An 18,701-nucleotide genomic window follows, 5' to 3' on the forward strand; every position below is an offset into this window, starting at 1 on the left:
AATAATATCTTAATTTGAATTATTTCAAATAAAATTGATCGATTGATCACTCTGCTCGGGACGAATACAGTTAGTTAATCATGTAATTACGATGAGATTAATTGAAATTGTAAGTAAACTCATTAATTCATGTTTAATTTTAGTTAAATCAACATACTTATTACTAATAATGACTTAATTTGAATCATTTAAAATAAAATTTGTCAATTAATTATTTTACTAAGGATGAAACACTTAATTGATAATTTAATTACTCAGATTAAATAAAATCGTAATTGAACTTACTAATTCATCTTTAGTTTTAGTTAAATCAATGTAGTTATTTCTAATAATGGTTTAATTTGAATTATTTTACATAAAATTTGTCAATTAATCATTCTACTCAGTACAAAATACTTAATTGATCATGTAATTACTATAAAATTTATTGAAATCGTAATTGAACTTACTAATTCATCTTTAGTTTTAGTTAAATCAATATAGTTATTTCTAATGATGACTTAGTTTGAATCATTTCCAATAAAATTGGTCAATTGATCACTCTACTCAGGATGAACATACTTAATTGATTGTGTAATTACCATTAGATTAATTGAAACTGTAATTGAACTTATTAATTCATATTTTATTTTAGTAATCAATTTAGTTATTACTAATAATGACTTAATGTGAATCAATAGATGACTAACATGTTGCAACAGATGAGTAATCAGTTGGAAATGACCAAATAAATAAAAACATCTGTTGAAAATGACTAAACAAATATAGACATCTGTTGCAACAAATAACTCACTTGTTGCAACAACTAATTTATCTATTGAAAATTATCAAACAGATATAGACATTTGTTACAACAGATGACTAGGTTGTTGCAACATATGACTCATCTGTTAGAAATTACTAAATAGACAAAATATGTGTTGAAAAATAATTTAAAATACTAAAATTCAAATGTTTTTTAGGTGAACTCAAACGTTTTTCCCCTTGTCTAATGTTGTCTTCAATTTTAGTTAAATCAATTTAATTATTATTAATAATTGCTTAATTTGAATCAACAAATGACTAACCTGTTATAAGCATTTATTGCAACAAATGACTAACTTGTTGCAACAAATAAGTGATCTGTTGGAAAATAATTAAAATACTAGGAAACTCAAACATTTTTAGGAGAACTCATTTTTTGTCCCATTATCTTAAAGACTTGTTTTTAATTTTAGCTAAATTAATTTAGTTATTACTAATAATTACTTAATTTGAATCAACAGATGACTAACATGCTGCAACAGACGATTCATCTGTTGAAAATTATCAAACAGATAGAAATTTTGTTTAATAAATGGGTTATCCATTAGAAAACAATTAAAATACTAGGGAACTTAAATGTTTTTAGGAGAACTCAAACGTTTGTTCCCTCGATCCTTTTGCATTTGATCTATGATACACTATTTTTGTCTTCTTTACACGTTTCATGAAATTTTTCATGTGTTTCACTTATTCGTTGTGCCCTTGTTGAATTTTTTAGATTTTTTTCAAGTCAAATTTTGTTCATATATCACTTGGACATTACTTCATAGGTGATTTTGTAAGTATAATTATGATTTTTGTTGAATTTTTTATTTGATATATTTGCTACTGCTACAATGGATAGAACCTGCAACATGAATCCAATATACGAGTCATGTATTGCAACAAGTGAGTAATCTGTTGCAACATATAACTAATCTGTTGCAACAGATGACCCATATGTTGGATTCATGTTACAACACTATAATACAAATCCAACAGATGAGTAATCTGTTGCAACAGATTAGTCATATATGTTGCAACAAATTACTCATATGTTGCAACAGATTAGTCAATATGTTGCAACAGATTACATATCTGTGCAACAGATTACTCATCTGTTGGATTCACGTTACATGTTTTATCTACTGTTGAAAAAACAGCAGTAGCAGATACATCAGATGAGAAATTCAACTAAAAATTATAATTTTACTTACTAAAATCACCTATAAGTAATTCCCAAGTAATATACGATTAAATTTGACCTAAATTAATTTGATCAAGTAGCAATAGTAGCGGTAACGACAATGTTCAACAACAAGAAGATGAAGATGATGAACAAGAAGAGATGATAATGAAGAACAAGATGATGATAATGAAGAAGAAGATGATGAATAAAGCAACAATAACAATGAACAACAAAAATCACGAAGAGAGAGAAAACTCCAGTAAATGAGAAGAGAGAAAAACGTGCCATTTTCCCTCTATTTCTAGTTATATTAGGTTTTACATTAGATCAAAGTATAAATTAAAAAATTTGTGGATTATTTTTAAACTTTTCTTACTTTCTTAATTCTTAATAAAATAATTATCACCTCGACTCAATTATTAAGACTTATGTCACCCACACTTTATTTTAAAACTATTTTATCACATAAAGCCCAAAGCCCCAACTATTATTCCCAGGAATAATTTCTTAAACATTTATCTGTAAGACAACTTCCGATTAATTGTGTAATTACATTGAAATATCAAACAGGACCACATATTTATTTCAGAATTAGCCAACTTACTATAAATCAAAAAAAAAAAAAAAAAAAAAGTTTGTCCAATCTTTTCCCCTCAATTTCCGTTCGAACATCACGTGATTGAGATACCGCCTAACTATACCCTTCTATTTAACTGACACGTGTAATGAAATTGTGTTACGTGGGCCATCCATTTTATTGCCACGCAATCAAACTAAATCTTATAGCGTAATCTACGCCTCTTTATTTTGTGGCTCACAATGCTTTTTTGCTTTTCCATTTGTGAGGCTCTTATTCTTCCATCTAAATCTCACTCCTCATTCGTCCACGTGGCACCCCTCTCCTTCCCCATTTTGCCCTTCAACCCCCCCAACTTGCTTCTGGAATTATTATTCACCCCCGCATGAATTTATCCTTATTATGGTACAATCTTCTTTATTGAGTTTAAGGAATCTTTATGCAAATAAATAATTTAACACGTATTTTCTAGTTGTATATATGTTATACATGAATTACACCTAGGAGTATATTTAATTTTAAAAAAATAAATAATTTTTTACTTTGAGCATGTTTTCAAAAAAATTATTCCTCTTTTTTTGAAATCAGTATTTTACTAATTTACCTTCAATAAATATTCTTTAATGGTTCTCTAATTATATAAAATTTCCTTTATTTAATCAGTAGGTGAATTTAATTTTTGTATCAATTAAATACATCTTCAATTCTTTGTGAATTTTTAATTGAAATAATATATTTTTTTCCCACTCGATTCAGTAATGAAATTAGGGTTTGATGATTTCATATTTGCATGGAAAAGTTTCATTATATAAAATAAAACACTTTTATCAACAATAAAAGACGCTTATCAATTTATCATCACGATATTACGTGGTAATTGAAGTAATTTGTGAACAAAATGGAGGAGAAATATTTCAGTCTGTGTGAATTTTCTTTTATCCCTTAAATTGTTAAACAAGGGTATTATAGTCTTTCACTACAAACATCCCTTTTCATGGACAAAAATAATCATAAAATAGTGGATAAATTTATAGCCATTAGCAATTTACAATACCAGTATACTACTGCCGCCTCTGTTTTCCAGTAGTAGCTGTTGCTACTTTTGCAAAAAAAGGAAATAAACAAATACAGTTATATTTTCTTTATTATATATAATACCCCCAAAGGTCGCTTCTTTCCTTTCCCAACACACATAATTTTTCTCTGAAGAATCCCATCTTTAGTTCTCCCTTGCTTTCTTCTCCATTTTTGGCTCAATTTCCTTTAAGGGTAAGGTGTTTTCTTTGAAGTTTATATGTGTGATTTTGGCTGTTTGGTTGGTGGATATGTGTTTGTTGTGTTGTTGATGTGGATTCTTGAGTTGGTTTTAGGGCTTTGAAGTAAAATGGATGAAATTTCTGCTGCTATTTTGTTTATTTTATTCATAAATTTAGAGGGAGGGTTTCGTTTTCAAGAAAAGAAGTACAAAGACTTCAGCTTGGGCTTTGATCTGCTTATGAGTTTGTGCTGTTGAGATTTGTTGATCAGTTCTGTATTAGTCAGATGGTCAAGCGTTGTCTAGCTCATCCTTTCGTACTGTTAGCTGTACTATTTGTACTTTGATTGTCGTATTATCTTGTTGAGATTACCGTTCAGGATGATTTGTCTAGTTGTTTATAGTATTTTGCTGTGGCTTCTTTGTTTCTGTTAGTATTTCTTTTTCTCCACTGCTTTGGACTGTTGTTCTCCTCTGAGTCCGAGGTCTATGAGAAACAGCCTCTCTACCTCCAATATAGGGGTAAGGTATGCGTACAGTCTACCCTTCTCAGATTCCATCAAGTGGGGTTCTTTTTTTTTTTTTTTTTTTTCTGAAATCTGAAGTGGATGGGTCTAGATCTTAAAATTTACAGTAACTTGTAAATGGAAAATGAGATGAGAGTTTCGATCTGTCTGTTTTAGAATAGAGTTGAATTCACAGCATCTGTTTCTTGGGAAATGTCTAAAAACTAGAGGAAATAAGACGAATATCTTCGTGTTCAGTTGTGTTAAGTTTTTGTCAAAGACTTGGTGTATGTAGAACTTGCATTTATCTGTAGCTTAGAAATGAGATAAGTAACTTCCATCAAGCTTGGAGGGGATCATTAAGCTTTCTCAGTTGTGTGCTATCTTAATTGCGCAAATCTTTGTAGCTGCTGCGTAATCTATAATTGACATTTGATTGCTACTATACCAGGTTAATCTTATGGATTGGTTTTCTCGAGTTGATGATGGTTATCTTGTTGTTCCAAGAGGCTTCGATGGTTTTTCACCACCTTCTGATAGCTGGTCAAAGTGGGACTCAACACCATTTGGGAACTTTAAGTCAGGAATGAAAAGGAACAATATGAGGTCATACGTTGGAGCTGAAGACTGTGAAGTGACCGGGAATGGCCTATCTAGTGACGTTGACATGAAAAAATTTGGGATTGACGAGGAGCCTTTTGATAATGCAGCTAGCCAAGCTTCATACTGTAATATAGACCAATGGTCCTCATATCCACCTGAGCAGCTAGAATTTCATCTTGATAACTTGGCGTCAATCGATCAGTTAGATGATGTGTTCCTGTAAGGCTCCAACTCCGATGAATTTATTTGTTTTTTTTTCTATTGTTGAATTATTTGCTATAGCATGCTTAGATGTTCATCTGTTTTCTCAAATTACTGATTGAATTCTTGTGATTATGCAGAAGTTCCTTACTCGCAGATGGTCCAACTGGAATGGATGCAGCTGATGAGACATCTGATTTATATACAGATTCCCCCCGCAGCATGCTGATGGATGATGATCAAGCAGGAAATGAAGATTCAAATTCAGAGCACATGACAAGCAACAGTTGTGCTGGTACTGCCAAATATTTCTCTGCACATGCTTTTACTTCACCAGTGGATTGGCGAAGTCGAGAAGTTAATAATCCTTATTTGCTGGAAAAGGTGATGCTTTTGTTCATTTTGTTTCTGAAGGACATGAATTTTCATGTAGCAACCCCAGAAGACCTTAAGACTTCACATCTGTATTATGTCACCTACGAGCTCAGGCTATCTAGAGGGACCAGCCAATAAGTTAATTGGTCCGTGTATTATAATGAGTTGATTCTTGGCTCACTTGGAGTTTTAGTTGTGCATTGAGGCTGATGCAGGGAACAATCCAGGTTATGTCTCATGCTTTTCAGTGGAAGGAAATTTTGGGAATATTTCACTTGCATGCAAAAGCAGAGGCGAACCTTGCATGATTTTTGAGGGTTGAACTAAAATTTGAAGGTAAAAAAACAGAATATCTTAAAAATCTTTAGAAGAACACAAATTTGAATTTTCTCTTTCCCGGGGAAGTGAGCTTGGAGCGGCTGCCCCTCGTTCTGACCTATGGAGGTCCGTTCTTGCATTAAAGACGGCTGGTGACAGTGTCAAATTGTGCGAGAATTTCATGTCTGTGGGTCACCGAGGGAACTATGAGCAGAATAATGTCTGCACGCAGTTTCAACTTTTCAAGTATTAATTGAACCATCCATTTGTAATCACAGAAACAGATGTGATCAAGTTTAGATAGTTGGCACGGCATATTAATGTTTATGACAAGCTAGTGTTGAGTTCTGTTACAATTTCAGGGTTCCCAGTGCTTTAGATCAGTCTGAGAAATTAACAGAAGGAAAAAAAAAAAAGGAAAAATGTAGGTGGTTGTTCTGTTGGATCCATCTTTCTCATTATACCATCATTTTTTGAGGCAAAAATATTTTGAAGTACTGATCATTTCTGTATTAGTTTATGAGTTGTCTCTTAAGTGCTGAAGTTTTTAAGCTTTTAGCTTCTGTTGGGTGATCGGTCTAATGAAGTACGATCAGTTAATAACTGTTGTTCAACTCAGTTAATAGCTTCTGTTGGTGATCGCAAGTTTGCTGGGGGCTTTCATTTTTTTTTAAAAATTATAATTTGGGTGTTGGTGTTTTGGGGGAAGGGATGGAAGGTGCTAGAGAGTTTTGAGTAGAGTTTTTGTCCCTTTTATTTTATGTCGTGAGGATTGGGTCTAGTGTAGTTCAAGGTGGGGAAGAGGTCCCTTCTTGTGTTTTTGTTTTTATTTCATGGGAAGATGTCAAAAAGGGTGCGGTAGGACGTCGTCATAAAGGAACTAGCCAGTTGTCTATACATATTTTGGATCCTTATTAGTAGAAATATATGCATGCGCGTTTATTCTCATTTTGTATTGAGTTTTTCCATTTCAACTATCTTAAGTGCTTAGTGGATCTGGGTTCTGAAAATTTACTCTCAGGCACCACAACCAGAGATTGCCGTGAAATTGGAGCATGATAAAGGAGATAGCAGAGTGAGTGACAAGGAAATATCCATGGAGGAATCTATACTACAGCACCTCGAAAATCTCACATCTCAGGTAGTGAAGGTTTAAGTTTTGGGCTTACAATTGTAATTTTGGGGCGAGATGACCGTATTTACTTAATTTGTGCTTGTCTTGATACCATCAGTTGACAGAGCAAACCAGAATCTGCTTCCGGGATTCTCTATACCGTCTTGCAGATAATTCAAAACAGGATGCATGCCAGAGTAGGAATGCTATGACGGATCAAGATTCTACATGGTAAATATGCATGCTCTTTATTTATTTTCACTGCTGGAGTAAACTAGAAACTGGAGTTTGTTGGTGAGTTGTCACACATGATGTTGTGGTTCAAGATTAGGGAGACTATGGCGGATGTACTTCTATATGCTCTGCCTGGTGGCAGATAATTTTGTATTATTCCTTGGTACTTTCTATGCTCAAGATTTCATAAAAGTTTCGTTCTTGTCTACTTCCAATGCTCAAAATTTGACAACAGGAAACGGATGACCAAAAATACACACTTAGATATCAGGTGCCTTTAGATAGAGGAGAGTATTGATATGGCTGTATTTAATGTTGATATCTCTTCTCATACTGGAAAAAATATCAGGTTCAGCAAAGAAGAGGCAACAGAATCGCAGACAAATGTAATTGACAGAACCGTTGCCAACCTTTTGTTCAGCAACGTTGAATTTGGTGTGTCAGAAGGCTCATCATTGGACTTTGCGGAATCCAGCAACATAAGACAGCATTCAGACAATATGTTGTGGAATAATATCTCAGGTTCCTCTGGTGGTGATGCGCCTACTTTGATGGGATAGACAATGCACCACAGTGATAGGCACGCACTACTCTGTGTCCTAGTGCTTACATATATTGTAGCATGGTCGTCTTTTGTTATTTGGCCTGACCTGATCCAGTTATGTCTTGGCGAAAGCTTATAAGGCTCGATTAGAGACTAACCATGACTACTTTTATGTCTGCCAGCTGATCATCAATAGTTTCTTTAGTATGATAGCCCTCTTGGCAGAGGAACTATCAACTCCAAGAGGTTGACGAACTGTTTGTGAAATAACAGTTGATTTCTGGCAGTTCTCTAGACTTCCATGAGCCTCGGTTTTTTTGCTTTAGGCTCCAGACAGATTAGTCGAGGAAGTAACTTGGCGTGCGTGTGTTGTGTAAGATTTTTGTTTTTAGAATTTTGTAAGCAAGCAGCTCATATCTTGCAATTTGGGTAGCTTTCCTAAGCAGTTGTTTTTTTCTTTTGGTACAAGTAAAGTTGGTATAGTTATTTTCTCACTTGAGAACTTCATATATGTATAGTTATTTTCTCACTTGTGAACTTCATATATATATGAGTAAACAATATGAGACCAAATGCAAGTTTTTGACTATTATTATATGATTATAGTTAATTTGTTATCTTGTTTGGTTGGTATATTTGCAATGTCATGATATTTGGCTATACTTGTGAATTTCATGTATGTTACTTGTAGGTAGGGTAATGCTGACATTCAAAATTGTGTGGTGAACAGAAACGTTTGGTGGATGTTGGTTAAACGTGTTTTGTATGGACATAATTCTGGTCACCAAGCAAACAAACAAGCACAGCTCACTGGATGTGAGCTAGAGACTTATCTTATGCACGTGTTCAGAATCACTAGTCGTTCCATTTTAACTTGTTCGATCTATTTTAATTTGAGATGGCTGTTGGACAATAAAATTTTGAGATCGAAAAATAAATAATTCGAGACAAAAATATATTGCAACAATTGATTTTATTGATTTTAATAAGTGAGTGTTACAACCTCTATAAATTTTCTGATTCGCCTTTTCGAATATAAATTCAAAGGCTTATAGTTTAGTCTTGAATTTGAATTTGATTTGAGGGACTTGAGGAACTTGATCTTGATTTGTGTTTCAATTCAAGAGCTTTTGAGCTTGTTCTTGAATATTGCGGTGTTGATCTTGAACTTTGATGAACTTGATTTGAATGCTTGAGCTTTTTAGAGAAATTACGATGTTTGATCCACGAGCTTTCTCTTGCTACTTGTTAGAGTTCTGGGGCCTCTCTTCTGAATTATGAGACTCCTATTTATTATTGTAGGAAAGGAAGAGTCGTGATGAATATGAATTTTCTTTGACCAATCAGATTTAAGTGATGTAACGTCTTTTATGGGTTTTTATTTCATGGGCTTGCTGCATCAGTTTGACATGTGGTACGGTACTATTGGCTGCTTCACTTGACTTGGCATGTCACGTCATTTAACATGTGGCGCTTATTTGGGCTTCTAGAATATGACAATATTCTTGGGCTTAGTAAAGTGGACTCATTATTTATAGCTCAAATTAATGGGCTAGCGCAATAAAAAATGGACTTTAATTAAACCAATATATGTTTGGACTTAAATAATTAATCTAATTATATTAATCCACAATATTTATTTAAGACTAATATATTTTGAATTTAATATAATTCGAATTTTGTACGGATTTAAATTTAATAGAATTGGATCGCCCACAAATGCCCCCTACTTCAAGACTTGTCGAGACATTTAATATTTTGGAGACTGGCCTTGAAGTATGATTATTTAAGCTTGTTTCTTTCGTATTTCAACGATCCTCGTACTTATGAATACCACATTCAAAAATTTAAAACCGAACCATATTGATATTGCCTCTTAAAACTATCTCATTTTTTCCATGAATCTCTACACTTAAGAACCATTGGTGAGGCATGATATTTAATTTCAAATAGATTTTGAAAGATTTTTTTATCGCCTTACTTAATCAGGAATAAAAATCTTTCGATTTGAACTTAGCTTGGAGAAGGAAACAACCTCCAATTTGACTTTGTATGGGAGAAGAAAACAACCTCCAATTTGACTTTGTATGGGAGAAGGAAACAACCTTCGATTTAAATTTGTATGGAAGAAGGTAATTAACCTCCAATTTGAATTCGTATGGGAGAAGGAAATAACCCCCAATTTGAATTTGTATGGGAAAAGAAAATCATCTCCAATTTGAATTTAGAGATAGAAACTATTTCAATTTGAATTTATATTGGAGAAGGAAACAATCTCAAATTTTAATTTGGAGATGGAATAACAAATTTGGAGATGAAAATTATTCCAATCTGAATTTATATTGGAAAAGGAAACATCCATCCTTCAACTCTATAAAAGGAGGTAGTTTCTCCACTTTTTCAATATCAATTTTGGGGTTTTCAAGCCATCAACAATATTGAGTTAATTTCTTTTCCTCCTACTTTTCTCTTATTTTTGTCACTTTTTTTTTCAGCACAACATGTTAGTGGTAGAAAATTCATATCTATTTGTAGGAATATCGAAATCATGAACCGTTTGATATTCCAGAAACTAGACTTCGAGATATATAACATATCCCAAATTCATCTTCAAATTCCTTCAATATAATTCTCGATAATTTTTTGAAGTTAGCCCTGATGCTGAAAATTTCAGATCTGCGCGTCTTTACTAAACCTTTCATATAATCACAAGCCGCTTAATTCTTGTGAAACTAGACACAAAGATCTATAACATATCCAAAATTCATAATTTAATACAATTGAGATATTTTCAGGTATTATCCCGATATCAACATTAAGTTTTGATGCATCAACAATTTCAGATTTACGCGACATCACCAAAAAAATTATATCTCAATGTGAGAGTATTGAAATTATGATCCGCTTGATCCTATAGATGCCGAAAACATGGATGTATAACATATAAAAAATTTGGATTTTAACACCTTTTTTATTGTTCTAGATGATTTTTTTGAAGTCCATCTTGACAGAGGATTCCAGATTTGCATTGCCTCACCAAATAATTTATTTCTTGATGTGGGACCATCATCACCAAAGGGCGTTTTTATTTACTCAAACCAGATTTTGAGGGATTTATTCTCATCAAGGCATCTTGTCTCAATCCAAGTTAGTGATATACAATTTTTAAGATCACAATGCTTTGATAGGTAACGTCCTTTCTATTTGTGTTTTTGCTTTCTTTCTTGTTTCTTCTCTTTTTTTTTTTTGGGAATTGAAACAGATAGCAATATGCAACAATCAACTTAGGGTTCGAGAGTTTAAATTCGCCTCCGTCACCTTAAGTCCGACCAATTTTACTTGAAGACGGTGGACATCGGCTTAAGGTGAGAGAGTTTAACTTCGCTTCCGTCACCTTAAGTCCGACCAATTTTACTTGAAGATGATGGACATCGACTTAAGGTGTGAGAGTTTAACTTCGCCTCTGTCACCTTAAGTCCGACCAATTTTACTTGAAGATGGTGCAGTGATTTTCTTTAAGTATAGGCCCTTTTCAATGTTCAGCTTAAGGTGCAAAGGGACAAATCTTGTCCACCTTAAGGCATGAAAATTGCGATATCCTTTTAAGGATAAATCTGTGAGAGGCCAGCTTAAGGTACAAAGGGACAAATTTTGTTCACCTTAAGGCATGAAAATTTTGATATCCTTTTAAGGATAAAACCGTTAGAGGCCAACTTAAGGTGCAAAGGGACAAATTTTGTCCACCTTAAGGCGTGGAAAATTTTATATCCTTTTAAGGATAAACACGTAAGAGGCCAGCTTAAGGTGCAAAAGGACAAATCTTTTCCACCTTAAGGCATGAAAATTTTTTATATCCTTTTAAGGATAAACGCGTAAGAGGTTAGCTTAAGGTGTAAAGGGACAAATTTTGTCCACCTTAAGGCATGAAACTTTTGAGATCCTTTTAAGGATAAACCCGCGAGAGGCCAGCTTAAGGTGCAAAGGGACAAATTTTGTCCACCTTAAGGCATGAAAATTTTGAGATCCTTTTAAGGATAAACCTGTTAGAGGCCTTGATTTGAAGACTTGGAAATTTTGTCAACTTTCACTCCCAAATTTGGCGTTTTAAGTGGTTGAACTACCAAAGTTGGGGATTTTAGAGACTTCATCTTATGTAAATGAAGCTCACATTTCATTAGAGTTTGCCCCCCATTGAGCCACCAATACGTGGAGTGAGTCCAAAATTAAATTAGAATGTTCTCATACTTGGTATCCATAGGTAGATACTGCAGGAACATAATTTTTTTTGACACTCATGCAACTAAACTCAGAATGAAATTCCAAGCGCCTACGTACCTTAATGAAGAGGATCAAGTCATAACGTAGTTCTGGGTGAGTGTGTTTTTTTTAATATCTTTTTTTATTGTGTCCTAAGTTTTGCCTAGGCCGCCTCTTTTGAGGTTTTCAACCTAGTGAATACTTATTTGATGATTTTTTTTGAGCCGTTCACAGTTTATACTCTTGCGGGCCAGGAGTAGACATGCAGTTTATACTCGTGCCCTAAGAAGTGTACATGCAGTTTATAATCGTGCCTTAAGGAGTGTGCATGCATTTTATACTCGTGCCTTAAGGAGTGTCATCTTCCTTCAAGAATAGTACTTCTTCAAGAACTTGGTGTTGATGGGGCCAACCCTCACGCCATCTGCATCGACAAGCCTGTAAGCACCATTTGAATATGCCTCTTGTACGACATATGGTCCATCCTACTTTGAGGTGAATTTGCCCCCAGACTTATGAGAAGTGATAATGGGCCTTCTTACTGCAAGGACTTGATCTCCAACTTGGAAGCACCTCAAGCGAACCCTTTTGTTGAAAGAACGAGATAGCCAGGCTTGATAGCATTCAAGATTTTGTTGAGCCTCCAGCCTCTTCTCATCAATAGCTTCTAACTCCGTAAGACGCAACTTAGCATTTTCTTCATCGGTGAGCCCTTCTTGAATAACCAGTCTCAAAGAAGGTATTTGACGCTCAAGTGGTAGGACTGCTTCAACTCCAAAAGCAAATGAGTATGGAGTTGCTTGCGTTGGTGTACGGTAAGTTGTTCTATACGCCCATAAAACTTCTTCCATTCGCTCATACCAGTCTCGTTTGGATTTGGAGATGACTTTCTTCAACAAGTTGCATAAAGTCTTATTGAAGGCTTCGGCTAGACCGTTGGGGGCAGCATGGTACATAGAAGACTTGCGCTGCTTGAAGCCAAAGAGATCACAAATCTTATTCATCAGTTTGTTATCAAACGGCTTGCCATTGTCAGTTATTATATATTGAGGGATTCCAAAGTGGTAGACGATATTCACTCGAATGAAGTTCGCAATATTTTCTTTCTTTACTTCCTTGAGAGCAACAACATCGGCCCATTTTAAGAAGTAATCTGTCGCGGCCAAGATGTATAAGTGTCCACCAGAAGACTTTGGTAGTGGACCAACAACATCCATTCCCCAAGCATTGCATGGCCAAGACACTACAGTTGGATGTAGTACATTTGGAGGTTGATGTATGAAATTTGCATGGAGTTGGCAAGCTTTACATCTTCTAGCATAGTCCAAGAAATCTTTCACCATCGTTGGCCAATAATATCCCATCTTTTTAATATAAAAATGGAGCTTTGGTCCAGACTGATGTGATCCACAAACTCTCGAATGCGCTTTTTGGAAAGCTTGAATTGCTTCTTCCTCTCCCAAACATCGTAAGAGTACTCCTTCAAATGATCTTCTGTACAGTGTGTCTTTGTAGTAAAGGAAGCGAGGTGAACGACGACGAATGCCAGTTGTTCTCCTTGGATTTTCTGGAATTATCCCATAACATAAGTAATCAATGATAGGTTGTCGCCAATATTATTTTACAGCTTCAGACACGGCAACGAGGTATTCAACTTTGTTTTCCACATCCTCATCTGATGGTGGTACTACCCATTCTTGGCGGACAATAAATTGGGACTGATTTGGAAGAGTCAGGGTTGAGGCCAGAGCAGCTAGGGCATCAGCTTGCTTATTTTCTCTCCTTGGCACATGTTGGAGGGTTACTCCTCCAAGACACCCCATCAACTTTTGTGCATAATCATGATATGGTCGTAGCTCAGGCTTTCTGACTTCATAGCTTCCCAAAATTTGTTTGATCACCAATTGGGAGTCACCAAAGACTTGTAATTGCAGTTGTTTCATGTCAACTGCCATCTCAAGTCCAAGTATTAAAGCTTGATATTTAGCAACATTATTAGAGCAACAATTTGTTAGGGTAAAAGAGTATGGGATGACCTCTTCTTGTGGAGTGACGAACACCACACCGACACCAGCTCCATCTCGATGTGTGGCACCATCAAAATAAATATTCCATGGGGTTCTAGCTTCAATGACCATTGCATCCTCATCAGGAATTTCATCTCTCAATTCCCAATCATTGTGTATCGCGTGGTCTGCCAAAACGTCAGCCAATGCTTGTCCCTTTACAGTCTTTTGGGGAACATACACAATCTCAAACTGTTAAAATTGAAGGTACTATCTTACAAGTTGGTCACTAAGGATTGGTTTCGACATTACAAACTTGATGGGATTTGCCCTCGAGATAAGCCGAACAACATGAGCCTGAAAGTAGTGCTTCATCTTTTGAATCGAAAAGGCTAATGCCAAACATAACTTTTCAATTGGAGAATACTTTAGCTCATTCGGTGTCATCATTCTGCTTAAATAGTAAAGAGAGTTTTCCTTGCCTTCACTATTTTCTTGAGCCATTAGTGCTCCAACTGACCTCTCTTGTTCCGCGATGTAGAGTATCAATGGTTTCCCAGGTATGGTTGCCGCAAGAACTGGTGGCTTCATTAAGTATGATCTGACACTCTCAAAGGCATTACTACAAGCTTGGTCCCATTCGAAGGGAGTGTCCTTCTTTATGAGACGACTAAATGGTTGACATTTTTCGGCCAGGTTTGATATGAACCTCCTTAAATATGCTAGCCTTCCTTGAAGGATTTTTAACTCATGAATATCTCGAGGCTCGGGCATGTTCAAAATTACATCAACCTTAGCTTGATCAATTTCAATCGGTGTCGCACAATAAAGCCAAGAAATTTCCCCGAAGTAACTCCAAAGACACACTTCAAAGGATTCATCCTAAGTTGATATCTTCGAAGTAACTCGAATACCATTCTTAGGTCTTTTAAGTGGTCGCATCTCTTTCTTGACTTCACCACTTGATCATCTACATAGCATTCAATATTTTTATGGAGCAGACCATCAAAGATGTTCTGCATAGCCCTTTGATAAGTGGCGCCAGCATTTTTCAAACCAAAAGGCATCACCTTATAGCAATAAATACCTTTGGGGGTAAGAAATGCAGTGAGTTCTTCATCCTTTGGTGCCATACGGATTTGATTATAGCCGGATGAACCATCCATAAAGGACATTACTTCATAACCAGTGGTGGCATCAATCATCAACTCTGTTATGGGAATTGGAAAGTCATCCTTAGGGTAGGAGTTGTTGAGGTCTCAAAAGTCGACACAAACTCGAATTTGGCCATTCTTCTTTCTTACTGGAACAATACTTGAAATCCATGTGGGATATTTGACTTCACAAATAAAGCCAATTTCAATGAGTCTGTTAACTTCATTTTCAATTAATGGAACCAAATCTGGCCTAAAGTGTCTTTGGGCTTACTTAACAGGACGAGCACCATTCCTGACCGCCAACTGATGGACAACTACTTTTGGATATAAGAAAGGCATTTTCTTTTAGCTCCAGGCGAAGACATCCATATATTCTTTGAGTATGTCCATATAAGAGATTTCCTCCTCTACTTCTTGAAACACACTCAAGTAAGTTGGTCTTGGTTCTTCATCGGTTCCAAGATTAACTTCCTTCAAGGGATCTATTGTGGCCTTTACTCCTTCTTCAAGTTGCAATGGAGCATCTCCAGCATCTTCCTCCCCTTGAGGATCATCGTCATTGGCGGATATATGATAACACCAGAAGGCATCTTCTATCTCTTCATCAACCTTTATTTGAGATGAGACATATTTCTCGTTCTGGGTCGTAACATTATATGAGGAGTCAATACTCTTTTCATCTTCTTCGCGTTGCTTAGTATAAACCACAGTATGCGTCTTTGCTTTTAACACCTCGTTGCATGAAACTACCGGTTCCGTCTGTCGCTTCATTCTAGAAGGAATCAAACTTTGGAAATCTTTATGGATTTTAAATGAAGAGTGCAACATCGTGCTTTGATGACTTTTTTGACATTTGTTATTTTTTTTCTTATTTATAGGACCCAACCTTTCGAACACAGAAGTTCTTGCGGTTGATTCTCCAAGTCAATCAAATACGGAGGGTCTTTTGTAAGCGGCAGTGGATTCTTCTTCCACGGTGATGTAATTACTGACTGCCCTTCTTATGGAGATGTGAATTGGAGGTGGCTGCGTGTATCCTAGTCCTTCACGTGCTTTCCTGGTGTTACCCTCCGATGGAAGTTTGCCCAACCTTGATGGCTCATTAGAATTATATCCAGCCTTTACAAATAGCTTGTATGCATTTGGATCAAAACCCTCTTTTGTACGCTTCGCAGGGAGTGCCATATCTGGTGGCAGATTTTGAGCCACAGATTCCCCAAGTGGCCTTGAGGATAGAATTATTACGTCAATCTTCCTGACAAGTAAAGTTATCCCCTTTAGCACATTATCTTGGGCATCAGGTGAGTGATCTTCCTCTTTCTTTACCTTTGAAACGTAGCCAAGAACAGGAGCTGCCTTCTTCTTCGTAGGAGCGACGCTTTCTTTATTTAAAGTGAAGAAAGACTTTCTGTTGATGAATTTTTTGATAGTCACCGCGACTTTCTTAGATGCAAGATCATCACACTTGGTCTTGGTGATATCTTCAATACTTTTCTTATCTACAATATGATTCTTTAAGTAGAATTTTGCATCGGCAAAATGTGACTCAGCTTCAGTGAATGGCTTGTCATCGGTGACTATCATTTTTTTCACTCCATTTTTGAGATACTTCAAGTATTGATAGTAAGAGGACGAGATAATTTTGTTCCAGTGCACCCAAGGCCTACCAAACAATACATTGTATGAAGTTTTGGCATCGATCACATGTATCAATGGGTTTGATTGAAAATCATCCATACTAATCCCCAATTTGATACATCCCATGACCATTTGGCCCTCTTGGTTGAAGCCTTGGATTATTATACGACTTTCGTCCAGTTCGCTAATAGCTATGCAAAGCACTTCATCATATGGATAGACAGGATATTGACTCAAGATTCTTTATCTATCAAGATTCTATTGATCTTCTTTCCTAGAATTTGACCCACCATGTATAAGGGACGGTTATGTGGGGTTTCACCAAGCAGAAAATCGTTATTTGTGAATGTGATTTTTGTATCACACACATGTGCCTCTTCGCCAAGAGTTTCAGCCAATTTTTCAAAAGATGAAGGAACTTCCATGGGTAGATTCTCACCCTTTGCCCCCTCTTTGGCGGTATTAAAACAAGATGCTTTAAGGTTGACTTGGGCAGTCTTATTGTGGAACCAACTCAGTAAGAATTCCTCTAAAGTTACCGGACACCGAGGTTTCTGACGGTGAAGCTCCGTCACCTTTGTCTTTTTTGGAAGTACAACCAACTTCTATTTCCTTAGTTTCTTCACCACTTTCTTTCCGGTTGGCTGTTCGTACATCTCCTTTCGCAGACTCATCTTCTTGCGTTTGCGTCTAGCCACTAGAGTCCAACCTTCACTATCGTCTTCATCAATCGAAGACCTTTCAGGATCTAATATCTCCTCATTATGCTCCTTGACACAAATTTTAACCAGGTCGAGCGAGCCAAAAATGATAGAAATTTGATGAGAACTGGCTGTCATTGTCGAAGAAGATTTTCTTCTCTTTTGCTAGTTGTATAACTTTATATTTAAAGAGAAAGCATTTCTCCAGAGGGTGACTTATGAGCCTATAATATTTGTAATAATTAGGGTCATTGGTCCTTCCGGCTTCATTGGGACACTTCATCTCTGGGAGCTCGATGAGCTTATGCTGAAAGAGTTCATAAAAAATCTCAACAACATCAGAATCAAGGAAGGGATATTCCTTTTCTTGCATCTCCTTTAACATTTTCTGATTTGGACGTGCTCCAGAAGTCATCTTTACACTTTGCTTCTTGCTCACCTTTGTGGTGACTTTCACAGGAGACACATCAATATTTATGGATTCTTTGTTATCATTTTTGGGGACAAACTTACCCCATCTCTTGGGTTCTTGCTTATCTTTTCCCCTTCGAAGGTCATGGATAGGCGCTCCTTCCTTTCCAGCAGAAAACATGCTCAACTCCATGTCGTGAGCATGAGTAGCTAACTCTTCAAAGGATTTTGTCTTAATTCCTTGCAAGATGTAGAGAAGCCCCCAGTTCATTTCTTGGATGCACATCTCTATCGCAGAAGCTTTGCTGAGCCTATCTTTACAGTTTAGACTAGCATGTCTCCATCGATTGATGAAGTCAATGACTGGTTCGTCCTTTCTTTGCCGAGTACTTGTGAGCTCTATCATGCTCATTGTACGCCTTGTGCTATCAAAGTGATTCAAACTCATGTTTCAATTGCTCTCAACTATCGATTGAGTTAGGCTCGAGAGCCGTATACCAATCAAAGACGTTTCCCTTTAGGGAACGAACAAACTGTTTGACAAGATAGTCACCATAATTTTCAGCATTATTACATGTCTGGAAAAAGTGTGCGACATGTTGTTTTGGGTTACCTTTTCCCTCAAATTGTTGAAATTTGGGGGGTTGATAGCCAGCAGGCATTTTGAGGCTATCTATTCTTGCAGTGTAAGGCTTGACATATGCAAGGGAAGACTTGGTGACAACATCATACTTGTCTTTGAGGGTCCCTTCAATAAATTCTCTCAATTGCCCAATCGGGATCATTCCCTCAGCAGAAACTTGCACCTCTTTAGTCGATGGTGTTTGTTTCA

At 36.1% G+C, this 18,701-nt stretch overlaps 1 protein-coding gene across 1 annotated transcript; it reads left to right on the top strand.

Annotated features, from left to right (window-relative positions):
- Positions 1-2,813: 2,813 nt before the first annotated feature.
- LOC107839363 (protein LNK4) lies at positions 2,814-8,272 on the top strand. Its single transcript, XM_016682813.2, has 6 exons — positions 2,814-3,818; positions 4,762-5,132; positions 5,255-5,498; positions 6,829-6,948; positions 7,040-7,152; positions 7,505-8,272. Exons 2-6 carry the CDS (start codon positions 4,771-4,773, stop codon positions 7,713-7,715), a joined length of 1,050 nt encoding a protein of 349 aa, XP_016538299.2. The 5' UTR covers positions 2,814-3,818; positions 4,762-4,770; the 3' UTR covers positions 7,716-8,272.
- The last annotated feature ends 10,429 nt before the right edge of the window (positions 8,273-18,701 follow it).

This window comes from Capsicum annuum, chromosome 8, assembly GCF_002878395.1.
Source record: "Capsicum annuum cultivar UCD-10X-F1 chromosome 8, UCD10Xv1.1, whole genome shotgun sequence".
NCBI classification, from domain to species: Eukaryota; Viridiplantae; Streptophyta; class Magnoliopsida; order Solanales; family Solanaceae; genus Capsicum; species Capsicum annuum.

Bases quoted from the DNA above. Each gene is read 5' to 3' on its own strand.
- LOC107839363 (XM_016682813.2), top strand. From the start codon at position 4,771: ATGGATTGGTTTTCTCGAGTTGATGATGGTTATCTTGTTGTTCCAAGA. The intron at 5,133-5,254 runs GTAAGGCTCCAA...GTGATTATGCAG, and splicing joins CAGTTAGATGATGTGTTCCT to AAGTTCCTTACTCGCAGATG. The intron at 5,499-6,828 runs GTGATGCTTTTG...ATTTACTCTCAG, and splicing joins ATCCTTATTTGCTGGAAAAG to GCACCACAACCAGAGATTGC.